At 34.7% G+C, this 24,802-nt stretch overlaps 1 protein-coding gene across 1 annotated transcript in view; it reads right to left on the minus strand.

The window, feature by feature from the left end:
* Window positions 1-24,802, minus strand: part of IQCM (IQ motif containing M) — a 434,488-nt gene that overhangs the window by 347,279 nt on the left and 62,407 nt on the right. Inside the window, exons 5-7 of the mRNA XM_037831487.1 lie at window positions 24,038-24,123; window positions 20,346-20,436; window positions 16,253-16,335 (exon numbers count right to left, since the gene is read on the minus strand). Coding sequence (XP_037687415.1) covers window positions 16,253-16,335; window positions 20,346-20,436; window positions 24,038-24,123 — 260 coding nt within the window. The remainder of the gene's footprint in view (window positions 1-16,252; window positions 16,336-20,345; window positions 20,437-24,037; window positions 24,124-24,802) is intronic.

The raw sequence follows: 24,802 nt of genomic DNA on the forward strand, positions 1-24,802 counted from the left end.
CAATTGGCATGGTATGAACACATCCTAGAAATATTACTAGAATTCAGAAATAAAGAATCCTTTGAATACCCAGGCAAAAAGAACAAACTAGAAGGCAGTGGAGAAATGCCTTCAAAATACTCAAGAAAAATGAGCGTGACATGAGAGTTTTATCGTAGCCTGGGTGACATAACAAATAAACAAGGTAAATAACCAAAGTTTTGAGGGGGGAAAGAACTGATAAATGGTGTAAGCAACATCTTTTACAGCTAAGTGACAACAGTATCATTAAGAGTTGATAAATTCGCATGATCAAAGTTAGGAATGTTTAAAGCATAAATTTATACTAAGAGAAACAATGTATCTAATAAAATGAGTGGTGGAAGAAGGAGGGGGAGGTAAAATAAGTAGAAGCACACAAATGGAGAGACTCCATCTTCTACTCATGAAGTATTAACTGCTGTGGGAATTGCCCTCCTTTTGGAAACAACTGGAAAACTATGCAAAATATTTATTATAAATCTACGGTAATTAACAGAGCATGGTATCGGTACGAGGCTAGATAAACATCAATGGAACAGAACAGAGAGCAAGGAAACAGGCCTATGCATATATGCTCATTTAGTACACGACAGAGGTGGCCTGTAGACCACTAGGTAAAGGAGAGACTTTGCAGTAAATATGTTGGGACAATTGAGTGCCTCTATGGGGAGAAATATAACTGGACCCTTATTTTACTTCTTGCACAGAAATTGGCTCCAATGAGCTTAAAAACCTAAATATAGAATACAAGACTAAAATTTAGAAGATAATAATGGTAAACAAGGCACAAAAATAAACAGCAATTAAGGAAAAATGGATTGATTCCATTCCTATTGTTAAAAGAAATAAAACAAAATAAAGCTACTATGGCTAAGAGATTTAAAATGGAGTTGGCTGGTCATACTGGAGATTACTGTTATGCAAGTCTCAGCCAGATACCACAAACTGCCACAGGATGCAAAACCCCAAGCAACAATCTTCCTCAAAACCCTAAGGATATCTGGACACCATAAACAAACCACAAGATAAAGAACTCAGTTAACTATCTAACCCAAAAGACAATTAGAGTATCCCAAATATCCACCAACCACAAACGCTACTGTAATACTCTGTGTTTAACAACCCTTGCCTGGACTTGTCAAGATGGGACAAAAATTGGGTTCCTACCTGAATCTGTGCTTCCTGAATTGCAATTCTACAACCCCAAATAAATGCCTTTATTGCCTTGCAGCTTAATTTGTTATTTCTAGGTTGACAGTATTTATCAAAAGACACCATAAAAGATTATAAAGACAAGCCATGGAGCTGGAGACATTTTTTTCAAAACATGCAACTGACAAAGATGCAGGTTATAATATTTATAAAGAATTTTTACAACTCAATAAGGAAAAGGAGACTACCCAAAAGAAAAATGGACAAAAGTACTTGAATAGAATCTCAAAAAAAAGAGAAATCCAAATGATTGGGAAATATATGAAAAAAAGTTTTCATTACCTTCAGCAATAATCAGGGAAATGCAAATGAAAACAAACTTTTAAAAAGCACTTAATTCCTACCAAATATGCACAATTTTACAGATTTAACAATTGCAAGAGCTGAAGAGGATATGAAGCAATGGGAGTGCTCATTCTCTACAAGGGGGATTAAGAATTATTACTAACTTTTAGGAATATTTTCGGTATTGAGAAGTTGAAGATACATATACTCCGTGAGCCAGAAAATCCCCTCCTTGATATATACCCTAAAAAATCTTTACATATACACACCAGGAGAAAGGTACAGTATTCTTTATAACAGTCCAAAACTGAAAACAACTCAAATGTCCATTAATAATGGATGAATACTTCATGATACATTCCTACAATGGAATACTGTACAGCAATGTAAATGAACAACCTATAACAGTATGCAGAAATATGAATGTGTTTTAAAAGCATATTGAGCAAAACATAAAGGCACAAAAATATACGCAGTGTGATCTGATTTATATAAATTGTTAAAATAGGAAAAATAACATCACTCTAGGTGGTAAAACTAGAGTGAAAAATAAGTAAATCATCATTACAAAACTAAGGTTAGTGATTAAATGAAGTGTGAATAAGAGTGTTTTGATTGGGAAAGGACAATAGGGAACTACTGGGTGCTGATGATGTTCTAATTTACGTTCTGCGTAGGGGTTACACAGTGTTAACTGTACAATTATTCATTCCATTTTACCTGGGCTGACTGTGTAATCTGCACGACCCAATATGAAATAAAAATTGGGGGGGGGGGGCATGTTCAAAAGGCAGAAAAAAAGCATTTTCATTTCTTCAGCACTCTCTCTCAACTTGTCAGAGTATTTTTTATTTTCTATTTAATGTTGTGCTCCCTTGAGCATAGGGATGGTTGCCAGATCAATTCAGACTCTCATAGACGTGCAGGGTACACGTGCCTGAACCCAACCCTCCTTGATCCTGCATTCAGGCCCTCACTGAGGACAGAGGAAAGTTACAGTCACTGGGCAGAAATGGAGGAGGCTGTGAGTGGTCAAGAATCTGTCCCAGGGAAGTGGAGAAGGTACCGGAAGGTGGGATCAATTGTGAGCCAAGGCTCCAAGCCTCCAATGTATGTTCCATTATCCCATATGACTTCATTTACAAAACAGAAATTTTAAGATAAAATTATTAAGAATTTCAAGATGGTGACCACAGAGTCTCAAACCCTTAGCCTGGATCCGTTTTGGAGGGCAGGGTCCCATACAACCATGAAGCCAGCCTTGCATATATGTTTTCTGCACATTTCTGCATGTCGGTTATATTGTGTGTGTGTGAGTTTAGGAAAGAAAAGAACATATTACACACCTCCATCCTTCTGCAAGTTCCTGACTCATACATAGGTCAGGCTTGAATAGAAGGGAAGTGAGAAGATTTGAAGTGATTTTGCAATAAAAGTTGTAAATTATCTATCAGACTGAAACTTATTTACCAAAATGGGAACTGCATGTTTAGAGGCTGTTTTATAAATTAACTATTTATAATTAAGATCATGGGCAATTAATTCCACAGCATGCTAAGCAATTTAACATAATTGTCCTTGGCTATAATCTTGATGCCAAGAACCTCCTACTCTCGGATACCAGTTCTTTCCTTTCCACTCACTTGTAATTGAAAAATTATAGTATGTTTGGTGGCACAATTTATAAAAATCTAATAAAAGTGGACACCATCAAATCAAGCCATAAAATATATGACAATTCAGATTTCAGGACGGCAACAGGATGGAAGGAAGCCAAGTAGGTGCTTTACCTGCATTACCTCCATTTAATTCTTTCCCAATTATTCTGAAAACAGACAAATACCTCTATTCCTACAAAGAACACTGATTTTAAGCAGGGTAAATGTTCTAACCAAGGTCATTCGTTTAGTAAGTGGATAATGTAGATCTGACTACAAAGTTCTTTGCCTTCCTTTTTTCTTCATTTCTTTAAACACTTATTGTATATTTACTATGCGCCAAGTTCTATGAGAGGTGATATAAATACATAAATGAATGACCTAATTCTTGTGGAAGCCATAGTCCAAGGCTGTGCTGTGCTGTCTACTCAGAACCACTAGCCATATGTGGCTACTGAGTACTTGAAATGTGGCTTGTCTGAACTGAGATTGTCTTAAGTTAAATAGATATCAGATTTCTAAGAGTTAATAAGAAGCAAAGGAAAATATCTTACTAATAAATTTTACATGCTGAAATGATAAATTTTGCATACATCGGGTTAAATAAAATATGTTTAATATTTATTTCACCAGTTTATCTTTAATTTTAGTGTGGCTACTAGAAAATTTTAAATATTTCTCATATTTCATTTCTATTGTTTATTGCTTGTCTAAAGATGCCTTCTCAATCCTGCTTCAGGATATACAAATGAATTACCTTCCTGCATCAAATGTTATACTCCAAGAATTTTTAGCATAAAAAATAACCGTAATCCACTGTGGCATTTAATCTTCTTGTCACTATCAGTAATTATTGACTATATGTTCAGTCTCTCTTAAATTTCAGAAATCAGTTTAACTAAAATTAACTAAGCCCTATTGCTCTTCCTGACAGAGTGTGCAATGAGTTGAGAGATAACTGGATTCAAGAGACAGGTATTCTTGTAATGGATTAAAAATACTTTTATTACCTCTCACAAGTATCTTCAGAGATTTGCTGAGCATATTTAATTAATAGCATGCATTTCTCCCAGCACAAAAAAACTTTGATTGTTTAGAATTTGGTACATTGACCAAAAAAATCACATTTTCCTAAAGAAGATGAAGCAAGACGTGTTTTCAGATGATAAAACACTTGTCTTTTGATGAAATATCTACTAACACAAGCAGTGAGGAATCATACAAGAAAGCCCTCTTTCCTACTATACTGTTATATTTCCCATTATTTTGTTACAAAGTTACAGAAAAATTCAAAGTAATTTATGATTCAACATAAAGGCTAACACTCCAACGTTACGTAGGATGCAATAATAATACTGATGATAAACTTGTAAGACTGGGTGAAATTAAATTAAAAAAATATAGATTTGTGAGAAACACCAACTTTAGGTTATCTAGCATTGCATGGACCCAAACTGTCAAAAATCATGCAAATTTACATGACCCTTCAGCTCATAATATTGTATGTACCAAAAAATACCCACCCTACATTAATTAAATCAATTTGTTTTCCCTGGAAATATTCTAATTTTATAACCAAAAAATAAAATAGTCATAATGAATACATACAAGACCATACAAGCATATATAAAGCAATATGGTAAAATGGAACAGAAATCTGGAGAGTGACACTTGTTGTGGGACTTGAGCTAGTCACAAACTTTCTGCTTTTAGATTTCTCATCTGAAAAATGGGAAAAATAATACTGGTCATGCATGAAGATCCTGTGAGAATCAATGAGGATAGCATATATAAAAAAATCTTGTGACCAGCAAGATGTGATTCAAATTATGCTATTATTACATTAAAAAGAAATTTCTGCTAATATTCTATTATAAGCTTCTATACATCCATTAATGTTTTGAGCACCCATTTTGGCAAAAAGCAATAAAAATATTTTGAAAATATATAAAATTTCAGCTTTTTCAAATCATCTTTGGAAGCAATCTTAATTTCACTAATAAATGAAGATGTTTATGAGAAGGCACTTGAGGATTACAGTATAATTTGGGGAGTTAAGTGGCCATAGAATCAAAAGAGCAGGTAATGACAATCTGAATACACAGAGAAAGACATCATCTACCTACTGCTCCACTTGGAATGATATAGTAGATAACTGCATAAAATTAGATCTATTCAGAATGTTTAGATTTTGTTATGAATGCATTTTCTACCCCCAAGCTGGGGGTTTAGAAACTCTGTCTCCCTTTCTTCCTTCAGCTGCCTTCACACACTGTCAGAAGGCAGAAATAAAGAACGTGGCTTTTCCTTTCCTGATACTGAACAACTCCTGGTGGACAGGGAAGTGGGGAAGCTGGAGAGTTTGCTGTACTTGATACATCGGGAAGCATTTTCTAACAAAGGTTGGGAGGAAATACAGTTGAAATTTTTGTCCAAACAATGAAATGAAATTATATTAGACATAACTAGGAAAAAAGTTCAAATTTATATACTCACTTCAATAGTTATAAAATTATGTTTTAAAAAGATGCAAGGAAGGTGTTGAAAATGGTACAGTATTGGGGAAAAAATACAATTAATGCAAACTAGAGTCTATAGCTAACAGTAACATTGTAATGTGCATCCATTAATTATAACAAAGACAAAATACCAAAACTAAATGTCTAAAAGAGGGGGCTATAAGGAAGGGGTATGAGATTCTTGGTGGTGGTCGCGATGTCTGACCTTTTTATAGTATATTACTTTATTTTATATTTTTTTATTTGTCATTTTTTTCTCTTCCTCTTTCTTTGCAGAAGAAATGGAAATGTCCTCATGTAGATTGCGGTGGTGAATGCTTAACTATGTGATTATACCGGGAACCACTGATTGCTTACTTAGGAAGGAATGTATGGTGAGTTGAAAAAAAACCTGTTTAAAAAATTAACAGAGTGGGTGCTCCTGAGGGACAAGATGGCAGCATAGAGAGGACTGGAATTTAATTAGTCCCCTGGAGCAACTAAAAAACAACCAGAAACAGTAAATAATCTGGAACAACTGCTGAAGGACAGCCATGACTGTCCACACATCGTACACCAATCTGGATTGGGTGGAATGGCTAAGATGGCAGCATAAAATCTGTAAGTAAAAACTGCAGAACCGTGCTGGAAGCCCCCATCCCCCATGGCAGGCTGAGCTACAAGGCCTCGCTGTAGGAGAAAGCAGCAGTCCCTGTTGGGAGCAAGTGAATATAGCTCAGCCCAACTCCAGCTGGGGTTTTAATTAATAAATGTGGACTGCTGAATACAAGCTGCAAACATAGGCAAACCCCTAACAAGCAGACAGAGGCTTTTAGAGACAACTGACCTTAAAGAGCCAGAAAGACCAGGTGCACTCTCTGACCGATGGGTGAAACTGTGGGGCCATGGACTGGCTCTGAAAGGGGGTTTTCTTTCCCTTTTTCTCTCTCTCAACCTTAGTGGCTCAGTGGAGAGAGCCTCAGCCATTTTCAGTTTTCAGTGTTCTGACTCAGACAGGGGTGGAGATAACAGACTCAGAGAGACAAAGCAGCAATTCAAATGCAGAAGATAATTCCTTAGGGGATGTACCTTCCCTAAGAGGAAGGAGATGAGGCCCAGCCTCAGTGCCTGCCTTCCCTTCAGAACTCAGACCCCAGAGCCTGGGGGAAAACAGCCAAAACAGAAACTAAAGGGGCCACACCTCCTTAAACCAGTCCAGAGTGACAGGCTGATGGGTGCCTTTGCTGGACAGGTTAGGAAAAGCACAGTGGCTAGAGGCCTCACAAGAAAGCCTGTCATTCTTTTAAGGTACACCCTCAGGGAAACTAGAAACTGAATATAACCCTATTCTGAGACCTGAACCTGTTCTGGTCCGGGAAAATCTGATTGGGGTAACCAAGGAAACCAGATGTCTAGAAAACAGAAAACTACAAATTACAATAGGAAAAATGAAGATACGGCCCAGTCAAAGGAACAAACTTACACCCAAATCAAGATACAGTTGAGATATTTTTTCAATTTAAAGAAACAATCTATTAAAGATTTTCAAAGAAATATGCTAAATCAAATAAAAAACCAAATCAACAAGTTCAGGGTAGATATGGCAAAAGAGATTAAGGTACAAAGAAAATACTGGGCAAACATAAGGTAGAAATCAAAAGTTTGAAAAAACAACTGGCAAAATCTATGGAAATGAAAGGCACAATGCAAGAGATGAAAAACACTATGGAGACATACAACAGCAGATCTCAAGAGGCAGAAGAAAATACTCAGGAGCTGGCAAACAAGACATCCGAAATCCTACACACAAAAGAAAAGATAGGGAAAAGAATGGAAAAATATGAGCAACATCTCAGGAAATTGAATGACACCATGAAATGCATGAATGTATGTGTCATGGAGGAGAAGAGAAGGGAAAAGGGGCAGAAGCCTTCTTTGCAGAAATGGAAAAGCCAGTCATCAAAATTATATGGAAGGGTAAGTGTAGCCTAATAGCCAAAACCATCTTGAAAAAGATCAAAGTTGGAGGACTCACACTTCCCAATCTTAAAACTTATTACAAAGCCATAGTAATCAAAATAACAAAGTCCTGGCACAGGGACAGACATATAGACCTATGGAAACAAATTGAGAGTTCAGAAATCAAATCTTACATTTATGGCCAACTTAATTTTGTCAAGGGTACCAAGTCCACTCAATGGAGAAAGGATATTCTCTTCAGCAAATGGTGCTGGGAAAACTATATGTCTATGTTCAAAAGAATGAAGGTGAACCCTACCTCACCCCATATACAAAAATCAACTCAAAATGGATAACAGACCTAAATATAAGAACCAGGACTATAAAATTCCTAGAAGTAAATGTAGGGAAGCATCTTCAGAACCTCATGTTAGGCAATGGTCTCTTAGACTTTATACCAAAAGCACAACAACAAAAGAAACAATAGATAAATGGGATCTCACCAAAATTAAAAAACTTCTGCGTATAAAAGGACTTTATCATGAAAGTAAAAAGATAACCTACTAAATGGGAGAAAATATTTGGGGACTACATATCTGATAAAAGTTTAATATCCAGAACGTGTAAATAACTTCTACAACTCAACAATAAAAAGACAACCACCCCTTTAAAAATTGGACAAAAGACTTACATAGACATCTCTTGAAAGAAGATATAGAAATAGCCAAAAAGCACATGAAAAGATGCTCAACATCATTATCCATGGAAATTAAAACCACAATGAGATACCGTTTCCCAACCACTATAATGGCTACTACTAAGAATAAAAAATAAAATAAAATAAAATAAAAAACAGAAAATAACAAGTGTTGGAAAGGATGCAGAGAAATAAGGACACTTGTTCATTGCTGGTGGTAATGTAAAATCATGCCACCACTGTGGAAGATGGTTTGGCAGTTCCTCAGAAAGTTAAGTACAGAATTACCATATGACCCAGCAATCCCACTTATAGATATATACCCAAAAGGTAGAAAGCAGGGACTTGAGCAGATATTTGCACACCAATGTTCATAGTGGTATTATGTACAATTGCAAAAGGTAGAAGCAACCCAAGTACCCATCAACCAATGAATGGATAAATAAAATGTGGTATACACATAGAGTGGAATATTACTCAGACACAAAAAATAATGAATTTCTGATACATGTGACAAAACTGATGAACTTGAAGTCATTATATTGAGTAAAATAAGCCAGACACAAAGGATAAATATTGTATGACCTCACTGGCAAACTCATAGTCAGAATCTAGAATATAGGTTACCAGGGGACAGGGTGGGAGTAGGGAATAAGGAGTTAATGCTTAAATTGTAGAGTTTCTATTTGAGTTGATCATTCAGTTCTGGTAAGGAATGTTGGTGATAGTAGTACAACATTGTGAACCTAATTAACAGCACTGAATTATATATGTGAATGGGATTAGAAGGGGAAATTTTAGGTTGTAAATATAATAGAATAAAAATTAAAAAAAACAACAACATAAGACTTCCCAACACAATCAGTGAACCCTATTGTAAACCTTGGACTATACTTAATAGCAAAATTATAAAAATGTTCTTTCATGAATTGTAACAAATGTACCATACTAATACATGGTATAATAACAGGGTGTTCTGTGCATCCCCTGTATTTTATGCATGATTTTTTTCTGTAAGCCTACAACATCTCCAATAAAAAAAAAGAAAAAAAAAGGAGAGCAACAGTATAACCATCTTAAAAGATACATAAAAACAATTTGATAAAATTCAACACTAATTAATGTTAAAACTCTTAGCAACTAGGAACTTTCTTGATCTAATAAAGAGAATCTATAGCAAACATCATACTTAATATATAGAATAATTCCTGCTGAGATGGGATATGGGACAAGAAAGCTTTCCATCCCTATTTCTATTACACATTTTACTGGAGTCTTTAACCAATGAAAGGTAGAAAAAACATTTACAGAATAGGAAAGAAACAACTCAACTGTCATCATTCATGGACAACATGATTGTATATATAGAAAATCAAAAAGAATCTACAGATAAATTACTAGAATTAGTAAGCTAATTTAGAAAGGCCATAGGATACAAAGCCCATATTAAAAAAAAACAAAAGATCAACTGTGTTTCTATGTTGTAAAAACAAAAAAGGAGGGAGAGAGAAATAAAATTTTATATACCATGTAAAAATAGCACCAAAAACACCAATACATAGGAATAAATCTAACAAAATATATATAGGAAGCTAAAAAGTATTACTTACAAAACTTTAAAAGCCTAAATAAAAGGAATACCATGTTTATCTGTATTTCACTCTAAAAATTTCTGAGGGATTTTTTTTAACATTTAATGCCTAAGCCACCTATAGGCAGGTAAATCTAAGCAAACATTATCTTTATAAAATAGTGATACATGGTATGACTTGTGAGGTCAAAATTTTAAAAGACAAAATTGAAAGAATGGGTAGTGATAGAAATATCTAGAGGGAGAGAAAACCTAACGTGCTTTACAATCAATTACCATTTCAGAGAATGTCAAATTATTGTTAAATTATACAATATCAAAATCAATACTGCTTGTTTATCAAAAAAACACCTTAAGGAAAGTGAAAAGACAAGCCACAGTATACGAGGCAAAGGCTTAGTATGAAGAATTACATAGAACTCCTACAAATCTAGTGTGGAAGCAGAGAGATATGATTAGGGAAGAACACACAAGAATATTTTAGTTGTTATCAATGTTATATACTCCTTTTACTGTGCAGTGATTGTCTTTGTGTTCATTATAATATGAAATAATATAAAAATAAACAAATTGAAGAAAAGAGGTCAATTCATGCACAAGTGATAATGTGTCATGAAACAACGATTTCTATTAATTCAATTCTGGATAACTGAAGCCTCATAATATATACATATACATGCATACATGTACACATACATACATGAGTGACTGATAGATAGATAGATAGATGGTATGGGTGGATGGATGGATGGATGGATGGATGGATGGATGGATGGATGGATGGATCGATGGATCGATGGATGGATCGATGGATGGACGGACAGATGAAGGAAGGAAGGAAGGAAGGAAGGAGGGAGGGAAAGAAGGAAGGGGGAAAGGTAGGGAGGGAGGGAGAGAAAGACAAAGCGAAAGGGAGGCCAGTTGTTTTTTTGTAACTGTGAAAATTCTAGGCCATCAGGAATAAGTATGAGCCCTGAAAGCAAACTCCAGTTAAAGAATATTTAAACACCTATGGAACCAGACTTCCATATATTTTCTGGTTTTGTTATTTTCATGCTTCCTTCCAGTTCAGCCAGGTTCTAAAAGTTATCTTTTAATATTTAACCAGAAGGCTTTCCCTCTACAGTTGTTTACTATATTCCCAGAAAAAAAAAAAAAATACAGCTGTATTTTTTTCAGCTGTTATTTTTTATCCAAACTAAAACAGCATTATTGAACTCCATGGGTGAAAATATTTATTCCAATAAATTAGATGACTTTTCTCATTGAAAAGAAAAATAAATATGAAAATTGGTACAACTTATTTAAAAAATAAAATAGGAATATCTTCATTCATCCAGTAAAATATAGTAAGTACTTCATATGTGACAAGCATTATTTTGAGCAGATATATTTGACTGAATAAAGAAGTCAAATATACCTGCCTTAGTAGAGTTTACATTCTAGCAGGAGAAGGCATAAAAAACACAAGTGAAATAGGCAATGTGTCCAGTGGTCTTAAGAGCTAAAGATCAAAATAAATCAGGAGAGGTTGATAGGTCTGGGAAGTATGATTGCTTCTGTGATAGGATGGCCAGAGATGTCTAAATGACAGGAAGGCATTTCAGCAAAGCCCTGAAAGTGGTGTGGGAGTAATGCCTGTGATGTCAAAGGGAAAGAGCTGTCTAGGCAGAGAATGAAGTTCCTGAGTTGGACACATTAGGTTTGAAATGCCTATGAAAATCCAGATGGAAATGCTGATTAAGCTATTGAATGTGAGCTGGAGCTTAGCGTAATTAATAACCAGGTAGAGATATAAATATGGAGCCATTAGCACGTAAATGATATTTAAAGCAATGGAACTGGATGACCAAAAGAATGAGTCCAACTAGGGAATAAATGCAAAAATTGAAACCCAGGCCTCCTATAAACATTGGAGCCCTATTTTTGGACTCTGCTAAATTTTTTTGGAGTTTAAGAGGTGTTATGGTTGGAGGGTGGTGTACTTCAATGCGAGATTTTGGAGGTATTACAATTATTCATAAGAACAAGTTCTCTAGGACATAACATCTGTGGTATGATGGGGGGCAAAATCATTGGAGAAGAAAATCTCAGAGAGTTGAGAAGCCATTGAATTGCAGAGCATATTTATTTGGATATCAAAGTCACCAAGAATTCTGATTAGAGATAAAAACTAGAGAAGACTAGTGTTAGGGAGAATAACAAGGAGCCAGGGGCTAAATTCTTCAAAGAATGAGAGTAAGGTAACAAGTCAACAGTTTATATAAGAAATAGAAGTAATGAAGGATATAATTTGATGACATGAGATTCGAAGCTAGGAGTTTTAAGGAAAGAGAAAGGCAGAATGGTCTGGAAACAAAAGGGGCAAGGAGGACACAAATCCCACTGGTGGGAAACCTGGGAGACTAAAGCGGTACCATTTGAGAGGATGGCAGAGGAAGAAATGGCTTTAGGATTAGGGGACAAGGCATAGATTTCAATTAGACCAAGAAGGTAAAGGAAACCTTCAGAAGAGGTTAAAGATTTAGTTTTTACTGGTTATTAACTATCAGTTACAAAAGCAGAGTGAATGGGTTTCAGGAGGAGGAAGATGAAAGATGAGGTCAGAAAAGTCATACAGAATTACGTAATTTTGGTGATAACAGGTGACCGAAGTCCTAAGTGTCTTGTGGAGACTGATGTAGAGAGAATTAAAGATCATATTTAACAGGCTCGTCCTTAGATTCTCAAGGCAGAGAGTGGTGGCAAGGCTGTGACTGTGGCAAGCAGGGAGGGGAAAGGAATTTTATCAAGAGAACAATCTGGGAGACCTCTCTTCTTCCTGCCAAAGGCCATGTGCAGACGTGTTGCTATCTGAGAAGTAACCTTACAGAAAGAGGAATTTTTCTAATCTTTCATCCCTTTCTTCAAGGGTCGTTTCATTCTTTCCTTGAGGAATATAGATGATGAAACTAAAGGCCAAAGAGTTGAAAAAACCACTCAGGGAACTGTTTGCGACTTAGAGTAATGCAGGCTTTTCTGACACAGCATCCTCCTCCCAAGGACTTCCTTTTCAAAACGTCTACTAACATGGTTTTTTTGTTTTTTGTTTTGTTTTGTTTTGTTTTTTACCCTAAATAAAAGAGAATTTACCCTGGGTCTATTCCTCTTGGAATCATAAAGATAGGAGGAAGCTATGCATTACACAGTGAAAGGGTATTCGAGAATAACAGTTTAAGAATGATCTACACATTTATTGTAAGGGTAAGAGTTACAGCAGGATGCTAACAATGAAAATGGTGAAAAGAGTTGAATCCATAAAGGGACACAAGTTATTTGTTTACAAAATAATAGTAAACTACTCTTTCTGAGTTCAGTGTCCTGACAGTATATCAGTATTGTAATAAGGCATGTCTTGTGCTTCTAGTAGTAAATCCTTTAAGAAAGAGTCAAAGCTAGGTCATCAAATATCAGATTTTTCATCTATTATGCCTTACAATTTATTTTTATCTAGACAACTGTAGCCAATACTCATAACTCAATTTTATTAAGCACCAGTAACAGTTATGCACTTTACAAGCACTATCAAAAAACCTCAAGCTTCTTATCCCCCAATTTACAAATCAGGCAACTGAGTCACTGAGTGATTAAGTAACTTGCAAGAGGTTTCCTAGTAGAAACGGCAGAGCCAGAATTCTAACCTCATTAGAATAATTTCAGAGCTCTTCCTCTTAAACCCTATGCTATACTCCCTTAAAAGGCAGGATCTCATGCAGTGTAACACACTTGTTTAAGTAAAAAATTTTGTCTTAATTGCTACGTCCTAATTCTCTTTCTCCTTTAATAGTTATTTATGTATTTATTTTAAAAAGCAATTGGACAGTTTTGATCTAAGAGTCCAGTAAATTACCATACACCCAAGAGAAAACTTCAAAAGCTACACCCTCTCACTAAGCTACATTGTTATTAAACAGACCTTGGTGACTTCTTCAGACATTCATTGATGTTATAACTTACTAAACTAAATAGGGTTATAATAATGACAGGGAGAAAACAAATTTGTTGTACAGATATTTTAGACTATAGACTGAAAAGACACTAAAAAATTAAGCAAAAAAAGTGTATTTTTCACCCAAGATACAAATCAAGGACCACACCAAGGCTGAATAAAAAAATATTTTTCACACTTTACTAATAGCTTACAATAATAAGTTGCTGGCCACAGTCCTTGAGACATTTCTGACTTTATAAAAACAAATGTTGTTGCAATTATAAAAAGTGTGGTTTGGCTGAAAACAAAACAAAATGAAACAAAACTTCACATACAACAAAGGAGTGATGAAATCCCTGTTTATTTGATTAAAGATACATTTCCTTTCAAAGAAGAAAGAATAGTTGTCCCATAGCATTTGGAAATAATCATTTTTATTGCAATTTTTTTACACTTTCAGCATGTTCAATCTTCCAATTCCCCATGAAGTTATATGAGTATTGAGGGATCTATAACATCATAAAACTAATAACCTGCCCAACAATTTGGTTTTAAAGTATAGAAACAAAAGAGCACAACATTTGCTTATTTTGATGGTATCTTTAGAGTCTACATATAAACAGTTTAAACAGAAGTGGTAAAAAATAGTATCCAGTGCTTTTCTTTTACATGTTTATATGCACTGGTGTTGTTATCCTATTTTACTTCCCCCAATTATTTTCCTTAACAGTTGTCATCAAGTTTTAGCCTACTATGCAGAAAAAGATACTATCAAAGTGTACTCCATTTGGGTGGCTTCTCCTTTTAATTATATTCATTCATTCACTCATCTAATTAGATGTTTATTAATGCTTAATATGTGTCAGGCACTGTGATGGCATCCATGAAGTTATGGTTCCATTAGTAGATACTACACATACTGCAGCAGATCATTTTTCCATCAGTAGAACCTCTAGCAAATCTTAAAACATCATTAGGTGACTGCCAACTCTGTCAGTCTTCTACTGAAAATTTCACAAAAATCTGTCACTAAAAGCTGGGATTCCCTCAACAAACAGTTTAGAAAGGTCTACTGCCATTTATTTATTATTAAATACACAATATTCATGTCCTTTACAGCAAGCTCCATGCATGTGGAACAAGAAAACTTAACTGAATTTTTACATTCACACTGAAGGCATGAAAATTACCAAACCCTTTAAGAAGCTCTAAGAAGCTACTCTGCAAGATGAAGATGCATCCATCTGAGATGGATGGTATTTGAAAAATAGAGGCTTCCGTTAAGTGTTAGATAACCCCTAAATGTCACAGAATTAGAACTGCAGGTTATGAGGTAGTTAAGGGCTGTAGACCTCATCTTTCAGGGCTATCGTATTTCAAGAGTATTTTCTATTAAAATTTTTCCCTGCCCACCATACTCTATACCTTGGTGAAGAATATTTGTCATTATTTACCTCTTCATATACTTATTCACTTCTAGACTCAATTGAGACCCACACATTTATTTCATTGCCCTGAATTTGATCCAGCCTTTAAAGAATTTAAGCCATGACCAAAATAGCTACCAAAATTTAAAAACTGAAGTCTTACCTGGCTTCACAATTCTGACATTATATTCATAAATATTAAATCTTGGTGAATTTTGGTTGGGTTACTGAAAATCTGTTTAAAAGAATTCAAGATGGAAATGAGCCTCCTCTCAATGCTTGATTTCCTTCTATAATAAGTCATATAAATAAAGACTGGCAAAATTATAGTGGGGTAAAGGATATTTTATACATGAGTTCCTTGAGAACCCAAGGAGGAATTCATTCTGCAAACTTACAAACATTTCTTCCAAAATCAATCAAAGTCCCACTCTATAAGAAGGGTTTTCTCTTAATGACAGCCTGAAGGTGAAGAACATGAGTAGCAAGTTAACAAAAAGGAAACCTACAAAACAGTTTCTTTGAATCAATAGCCCCCTAGGCTCACCAAGTTCCAGGAGGTTCCTCAATCACACTTAGGGGACTTTAAAGAATCATATGTATTTTCTTTTAAGAATTAATATATTTTTAAAATAACAATAACTCAACTACATAAAAAGTTTTAAAATTACAGGAAATCATCCTTATAACATCCTTCAACCTTCAATATTCACACACATGAAAAACATCTGACTCTCGAGTTCAAATAAAGGAGACAAAAATTAGTTATCAGTGCTTGTTTCCAAAGTCTCTTTATCTTTTGATATAATATTTGTGACATGGAATAAAAAGGAAATAACTCTGTTCAAATCTAGCTCCTTGTTTTTGCATTTAAATGAATGCAAAATAATGAAAGTCACTGGGATGCCATCAACATTTATGCTGTGAGACTCACCATTTTCCTTCAGGAACTCCGTGGAAGAGGAGGTCAAAGGATGCAAAGGCAAGCTGAGATGGATGGGGAAGGCTTCCAACATTCTATTTCCAAAACATAAAGTTGTATATATCTTTGAGTGATTGAATAAGCCTATCGTGTAATACAAACCTTCAGGACTAATATTATAGGATTAGATGCTAATCACAGAAACAAAACCACTTGTCACCCATCAACAGAGACTGCACCTCTAGTACCCTCAGTGCCTTGGACAATGAAGGAACGCTAGGAGTAGGTAGTCTATAAATATTTATTGTTGAAAGAAAGAAAGATAATAGCAAATTTGGCAGGCTCTGAGAAAGGATAACAATGTGAACATTTGCTTTCTGAACGAGCCCCATCTGACAAAGTCACGCAAATGAACAAACATGTATGTTTCTTCACTGTTTTGCAAAAGCTTTTAAGCAATATGTTTTCTAATCAAGACCTGGAGAGCTTCAACTAAGTCCGCAGAATCAAAAATCAGGTATTGCCTAGAAACTTTAGAAAGTGTAAATAAGCAAAGGAAGAAAATAAAAATTAGCCTAAACTCACCATCCTGATATTTTAGCGATAATTCAAACCCTTAAATCTTTACTGTAGGCCAGGCCCTATCCTAAGCCCTTTAGTGGGTCTTTGGAAACTAAGCTCCTTATTACTACTTTACAATGACTCCATTTGTCACAGTTAACATGCATATATATAATATTCCATATGTTGCTATGTTTGTGTGTACATAAATACATGAGGCCCTTTTAACAAAGGTTTTGTACTTAATAATATACATAATATATTTCTTGGTAAATGCACAAATATACACACTGATATTTTGGCCCATTACATAGTATTCCACTGTATGGATTTAACATACAAACTTTTTTTTTTTTAATCAATTTCCTTTTTCTGGATATTTAGGTTGTCTCCACATTTTTGTAATTTATAAACAAGGATGAAAATCTTTGAACATTTGTGCAACCTTCTGATTACTTCCCTTTCATAATATAAATACCTAGAAGTAGAATGGCTGGATCAAATGTTATGTAAATTTTTAGGATTTGAAAATATTTTACCAATTGCCCACCAAAAAACTAGGGTCTATGAGGAGAGGGATTGTGACTGTTCTGTTCAGATGTTTTAGCATGTGGTACACTGTAGGCCCTCAATAAATAGTAAACAAATGTATAATTTACAAATCCGTTGAATTGTTGCCTATGTGGTCACCCAAATGGAGTTAGCCAAAGGACTGAAATAGCCCTAAAAGTGCATCTAGGGAAAATACGAGTATATGGGCAGCTTTGCAAAATCCCATTTGAAATTCTAAAATTTATTTGTATGCCACCAAGAATGGGGCCAAGGCACAATCATCAGACAGAAGTTTGCTTTGCTTTCTAATATCTGGTCCATTGTTAAACACCATTTAATTTCAAAATGAGAACTATTAATTACATTTTATTCAATAGTTCTCTATTAATAAGAGATTCTAATAGAAAATTGGTCACAATTCATCCACACAAGCAAAATATTTTGCAAACATTAAGGCAGAATTGTTTCGGTACAAATATGAAATGCCATTAGGGATGCTATCATTATTTTATAATGACCTCATTTGTTATTAACTTGATCAGAATAATGTAAAGACAAATTGTCATGAAACACGTAGGAAACGTGTCAGAAAATTAAGAGAGAACATCAGACTAACTTGCCTGCATTACAGAATTCTTTTACAGAAATGCAGTTACCATACTTTCAAACTTGCCAAATATTGTGAACTAAGAAATTAGCACTAATAAATAGGTGAATAATGAATGAATTTTGTTGATGGAAAATTAACATTTAGGATGTACCCACATTTTACCGTTACTGTAATAAAAAGTGTATTTTAATGTATGACGATCTTTGAATTTAGAATTCAAAGTTATATTGAAGAATGCCACTTCTTTAACCTTAAATATAGAAATGCAGAAGTATTCAATTTTGTTTTCCCTTTGCAAGTTAAAAAACAGAAAATTTTGGGAAAAGGAAGAAATCATTAATTTGTAAGATTCTATCCTATTTCTTCATGTTTTGTCCAAGGAAATTAATTTTGTTTGGACCAATATTTTAATGGTCTAGCTAAAAATATTATGCATCAACTCAAAAATTAGTATTTTCCAAGGCATTTTCAGGGGAATTAATTTAATATACAACTTCTCTTACAGGGGTCTATTTGTTTTATGCAGAAATGTAAGGGAAATCTCAGGAAGCATTGGGTAATTAATGCTAATTAGTCCTAGAGCCTCCCTGAATTGTTATCAATCCTCTACCTGATTACCTGACTGACACTATTTTTCTTTCTGTTGCTTATCTCCTCATTGCTAAGTTTCCTTATCTTCATTTATGTGGTGAACTATACTACAATAAAAATCTCAGTCTAGTAACATTTTATTTGTCTAGTTAACCACAGATTTTCTAAAACCTCGAGTCACTAATGTCCCAAAGCATATATTTGTCTTTCCCTCTGCGTTCCCATCAGGCTTCTAACATTAATGAAATGAAGCTAACTGCTAAGGTAGCAAGAGTTACTTCAATTAGCCTGCTATAAATAAAGACAAGGCAGCCCAGGTGAATTGAAGTTCAGGCTTTATGTGTCCCAGGTTGTCAAAGGAAGTGCATTGCACTTGCTCTTAATTTCAAAGGGTGTTGATCGTCCTCATTAAGCAGGACATGTTTTCATTAAAAATGGGAAGTTAGGGTGTCAAGAGACCTTCATCTTCAACCAGTTGCAGAAGTAATTCTTTGGGAAATATTCAATCCTCTTGAGAAAGACACTATACTGAAAGATATTATATCTGATCAGAGTTATTATTAGTATGTGAGTCACTTGCCCCTAAGTTATTATTTTTCCTTGCATTATTTACTGGCCTCATGTAAATGCACTGAAAATGGTCACTTTTTTTTAATGAGTTCAGTTAACTTTTCTAGTTATTGAAAGCTTATTTGAAATTCTAAACTGTTTGGTTAAATTCCTGTATTAACTCCTCTTTTAACAGCTACCACTCTTTTGGAACCATTCTGGCCCTTGGGTTAAATTGAGTAAAGGGAATTTTTTTCCCCTTTTCTTAAAACTGGTAAATTCTCAATGCAATAATTTCTTTCTCTTTGCAATTAATATCTTCCCTTACCATGGATGAAACCAAGTCCCCAGTATTGAAACTGCACGTATATTCCATTTTTCCAAACACACTTTAGCCAAGAAAATGGTTACTGCTGAGCATGGGTTTTCTGGTGTTAAAAAGCACAGTTCACAGCATAAATGATGTAAGATCCATGACAGTCTCCATAGCCATGGCAATGTTTTTCCAAATTTCTATTATTTATAACCATGTCAATTATCCAGAATTTCTCACTATGAATTATTATAAAACAAGCCATTGAAAAATTATACTTCATAATCTACAAATTTAAATGTTTCTACAAAATATGTGCTGAAGAGCCATTAGAGGTTGCATATGTAACTTTAGGGCCAACAATTTTATCCATGATTTTAAAGTTCTTTTGAAAAGTGTGATGCTATTTAGTGGAATAATTAAGAAAAATAGCTAATCCATATTCAGACACCTTTGGAAAGCAGAAGCAATGCTGAAAACTCCTGCACTCAAAGTATGCTCTATAGAACCAGCCTCAACTCCTGTGAAGAAGACTAACTTTAAATTATTAGATTTAAAAAGGAAAGTTATAACTTACTTTGCTCCATAATTGCTACAGATGAGTTATTAAAATTCCAAACTTATGTAATATTATCATAAAATATGGCATTTTTCTCAAGAAAGCCACAAATTAGATTTGAGCTTATGCACTGTAAAACCCAGATGGTTTGCTTAACTACTCAGACATCCGCCAGTTCAAAAGTTAATTGAACTGAAAACTAAAATTTTGATAATTGGTATTCTTTGAGGGACTCAAACAGAAGGATAAATTAGCCTCATGCATGGGGTGTTAATAGATAGACTTGAGAAACCACAACAATCGGTCAGAAAATCTTAGCCAAGTAGAACAAAAGTATGTATTTTTTACCAGTTAGCTAATTACACATTACCTGGACTTCCCTCGTTGCTGTCGCTTTTTTTTCTCCATTTTTTTACTCACTGATTCAATATCAGTTACTATTTTACCCAGTTTAACTTGTTCTGAAATTAAAACCAAACCAAACAAAAAGCTTTAATTGAAAATTACTATTAGTTTTCAAGTTCTAAGTGCATATTTTCAAATTAAATTGCAAACCATGGATTTTTTAATAATAGGTACAATATTTTTCAAAAAATTACTAATGCAGAGAGACTCTAAAAACACACTTGAGTGTTTTTTTCACCCCATGCTACTAAGATTTTTGCAATTACTAAAATTTAGAACTGGAAAATACAGAGTAAATGAACTGCATATATCAGAAAGGAGATAGCTCCTGGAGAAATGTCAGCAACAGCAGAGCACATACCCATGGGAAAAAAACAGCTTCCTCTATACAGATCAGCATTATTATCATTATCATCATAAAGCTTAGCTTTTATAGGCTGGCCTGCTATTTTAAAATAATTTAGCAGTCATTACTTAATGCAAGTAGGAATAGTCATTACTCCAGAAATCTCATTTGATACAGAGTAAGACTGGAACCCTGAAATCCATAAAAAGCAAAGGTCCTGCTTTAAAAAAAAAAAAAAAAAACACAACAAAAAAACAGTTTTTGGAGTCTAAATAGAAATTTACACAAATATTTTCAAAAATCTATTATTTTCTAATTTTATGCTGACAATAAGACTAATACAGAGTTGAAACATAATAAGAAAAATATTAAATCCAGTCTAAATCAGATATCTATGGAACACTCTCTAGCTAGCAGATCAGGTATGTTAAGCGATACATAGAATGCATGAGAAAAGACCCTCTGTTTTAGACAATTCCACTTACAAAATGGTGGGAGTCCCAATGCTAACAAATAGAAGAACAATCTACACTGCATTACATAATTTTTATTTTAAATTTATAAAACAGAATATCAAGATTTTGGAGAAATGGAAAACAGAGTGCTAATAATTATTGAATATCTGTAATGTACCAGGGGTGTTGGTTAGCATTTCCTATGAGGTATCTCTCTTCAGCCTCAGAACGGTCTTTTTGGTGAAGTACTGTAATTATTCCCTTTTACAATGAACAAGAGCAGCTTGCTCAAGATCTTATAACTTGTCAGAAATTGAACCCACAGCTCTTTGACTCTAAGCCCACACTCTTCGTTGCTAGGCTCTACTGCCTGAGCCCTCCATCCTCCCAGCTTCCCACCCAGCACCCTCCAGCAGCTCTCTGGGCCTCAGGTGCCTCATCAGTGAAAGGATAATTTCTGCCTTGCTTCCGTCACAGTTCATGAGAAAGAATTTGTAAGTTTGAGTCTTAAAAATAGCAGCATTTAAAAGATACAGTGTGCTAACTGCTATATATGTATTATCATATTTTATTCTCACAACCACCCCATAAAGCAGGCACTATTATCTCTTTTTTACAGATAAGCAAACTAAAGCAGAGAGATAGTGGTGAACTTTCCCCATGTTATGCAGCTAGTAGAGGGTAGAGCCAATGTTAAGCCCAGGCAGGCAGTCCCCAGAGCCTGAATTGTTAATCACTATGATACTCGATATGCATTTTTGTTTATTTTATTTATTTGAGTATCCATTTAGTAAAAACTGCTGTGTTGACTCCTAGAGAGTGAGGATGTGGATATAATAATTAATAAAACTTGATTGCTACCTCAATGGATACCGTAAAAGTGAAAAACACTGCAGACAAGTGAAGTACAGGGCGGGAGAAGTGGCAGTCAGGGGATCTACAGTGAAGGTGATGGAAATAAGATTGCAGTGAAAGAACAACAATGACGAAAGATAAAGAAAGCATTAGGATCTAGTGAATTTTTTGTTTTGGTTTGGTTTTCAAGACAGGGAGATGGTTGTATGTGTGAAGTTAGATGAGGGAGGGAAACAATATAGATCAGGAATTGCAGATGCTTACATTTGAACACACTGAGAATTGAAGGGTGGGAGGGTCTCTGCATACTGGGAAGGATGTGATGAAATTCACAAATGAAGGGATTATTTAAGAAATGATTACATCCTGTTGAAAATAATGCTATGAAAAAAAGTTCATAAAATATGGTCTCACATTTATAAAAAATATTTACATACACAGATGCATAAATGTGTGTATATTGGTTTATTTAATTATTCGCAAATGCACAGGGAAAATATGAAAGAATGCATACAATGGCAGAGATCATTAGGACTCTCCACAAATTCATGTGCCGTCCTATGTTTCCCAGACCCCCAAATTCATTGTGCTCCCCTATATTTTCCAGACCCCCTTACAGGTTGAAGCCATGTGATTAGACTCTGCCCATTTAAACAAGGCAGATGAGATTTAAGCCAATCCAGATCTGGGCTTAAAGCATGGGAGCCAGATTCACCAAACAGCAGAGCCACAAGCTAGACTCTATTACACTGTGAAGTGAGGGGAAAACAAATCTTTATCAAATGCTGAGTCACTGAGAATCAGGTGTTTATTTGTTACTCAATAGAGCCCATTCTATCCTATCTAATACTTATACCAAACTAAAATATTCAAAGTGCCTATCTTTACAGAAAAGGGAGTATACAGGGGTTTTCCCTTTCTACTTTATATATGTCTGTATTTAAAAAATTTTTTGTAATGAACTTATGTTACTATAATAATTTATAAAACAAAAGGTATGCTTATTTTGTGGGAATAATCTGTTAAAAACTTTGGGCCTAATTCATTTAAATGCTAACCTGAAGGCTCTCTTCAGTACTAAATCATGTTAGGACTGCTCCAAAATAGTAAATGAGTGCAGTTATGGTCACCCTACCCCCAAAGAAGCAGTAGAAAGTTAAAATTTCTAGAAAGACAATTTAAACAAATGAAAATACTACATTGCTTCTAAGTAATTAACATAAACATTTAGATAGGGAACCAAATTTGCTGTGTGACTTTGGGCAAACTACAACATATCTGAGTTTGTAATTATTCCCTTTATGTAAAATCTAGCCTCTCAACTAGTTTCACCACATTCTGGGATTTCAGTTTGGGAACACATAATTTATGTCACTTTTGATTAGGTTAATTAGTAAAAGAGAGACAGATAGGGAGACCAGAAAAGAAAATGCAGGTAAAGGAGATGAATAATTGAGGGGGGCTTGGAACAAAATCAATCAAAAGATACATAAGGCATAGGAACTGCCAACCAAAGGACTCCAGGTTTCACCCATAGCACTTAACACTTTTTCCTATGCTCTCTCCATCATTCACGTAGATCAATCACTTGTTCACCTGGAATCAATCATCCATTCACCTGAATCATCCTTTCATTTTTCCTTTCACTTCCGACTATTTTGTCAGTCTGCTTGATGAGCACACTTTGCTTGACCACACCACATCTGTTGTGTAATCCTCACAACTCTTTCCTTGGCCTTCTTCAAACTCCTGACTTAAATTATTTAGTTCACTACCGTGGCTTCATTTATCACCTAAATGTAGATGACCAACAAATCTATATATCATGCTAAGACCATGATTGGGTTCCAAATTCGAATAAACAACATTTCTTCCCACATGTCTCTCCTTAAATAATGACACTACCATCCTGGAAGCCACCTCCCTTTGATCCTGCCTCTTAGCATCCATTTCACTCTTTCTACTGCCAATGCCTCATTAAAGACCCTTGTAATCTTTTACCTGGACTACTAACAGCTCCTTCACTTGGATTCCTGTCTCCAACCTTGGTATCCTGCAGTCTGTCCTCCATACTATCCACAAATAATCTTTGATTTCCAAATTACGGAGAATTTTAATTACCATTCTGCGCTTGATTTCTAAATTACTACACTTTAATCAGAAAGCGTGGTTAAATTCCAATTCTTTGAAGTTTGTTGACTCTTACTTTATACGTCACTGTATAGATTTTCATAATGTTTCATGTGTGTCTGAAAAAATATATATTCTCCAATTATTAGGACCACCATTCATACTCATCTAATAAATTTAGCTTGTCAATTTAGTTGTTCAAATCAAACATCTTGTATCCTTACTGATGTGTATGTATACACATATAAATATATATGTATATATAGTTAATTTTTTCCTAAACCATTTGAAAGTAAGTTGCCAACAGCATGACATTTTACCCTTAGATACCTTAACATCTATCTCCTAAGAACAAGCACATCTCCTACATAATGCCAACTCAAGAAATTTAACAATGATAAAATATTATCTAATATAGCATCTGTATTCAAATTCCCCTGATCGTTCAAAAAAATCATTTACATTTGTTTCTTTTTTTCAGTCCATGATTAATCAAAATTGCACATATCTATCAGGTCTACTTTAACCTAGAACTGCAGTGTCCAATATGAAGCCACCAGCATATGACAACACAATGTTTAGAATGTGGCTACTCCAAATTGAGGTGTACTGTAAACATAAAAGGCACTCCTGATT

Source organism: Choloepus didactylus, chromosome 3 (genome assembly GCF_015220235.1).
Source record: "Choloepus didactylus isolate mChoDid1 chromosome 3, mChoDid1.pri, whole genome shotgun sequence".
NCBI classification, from domain to species: Eukaryota; Metazoa; Chordata; class Mammalia; order Pilosa; family Megalonychidae; genus Choloepus; species Choloepus didactylus.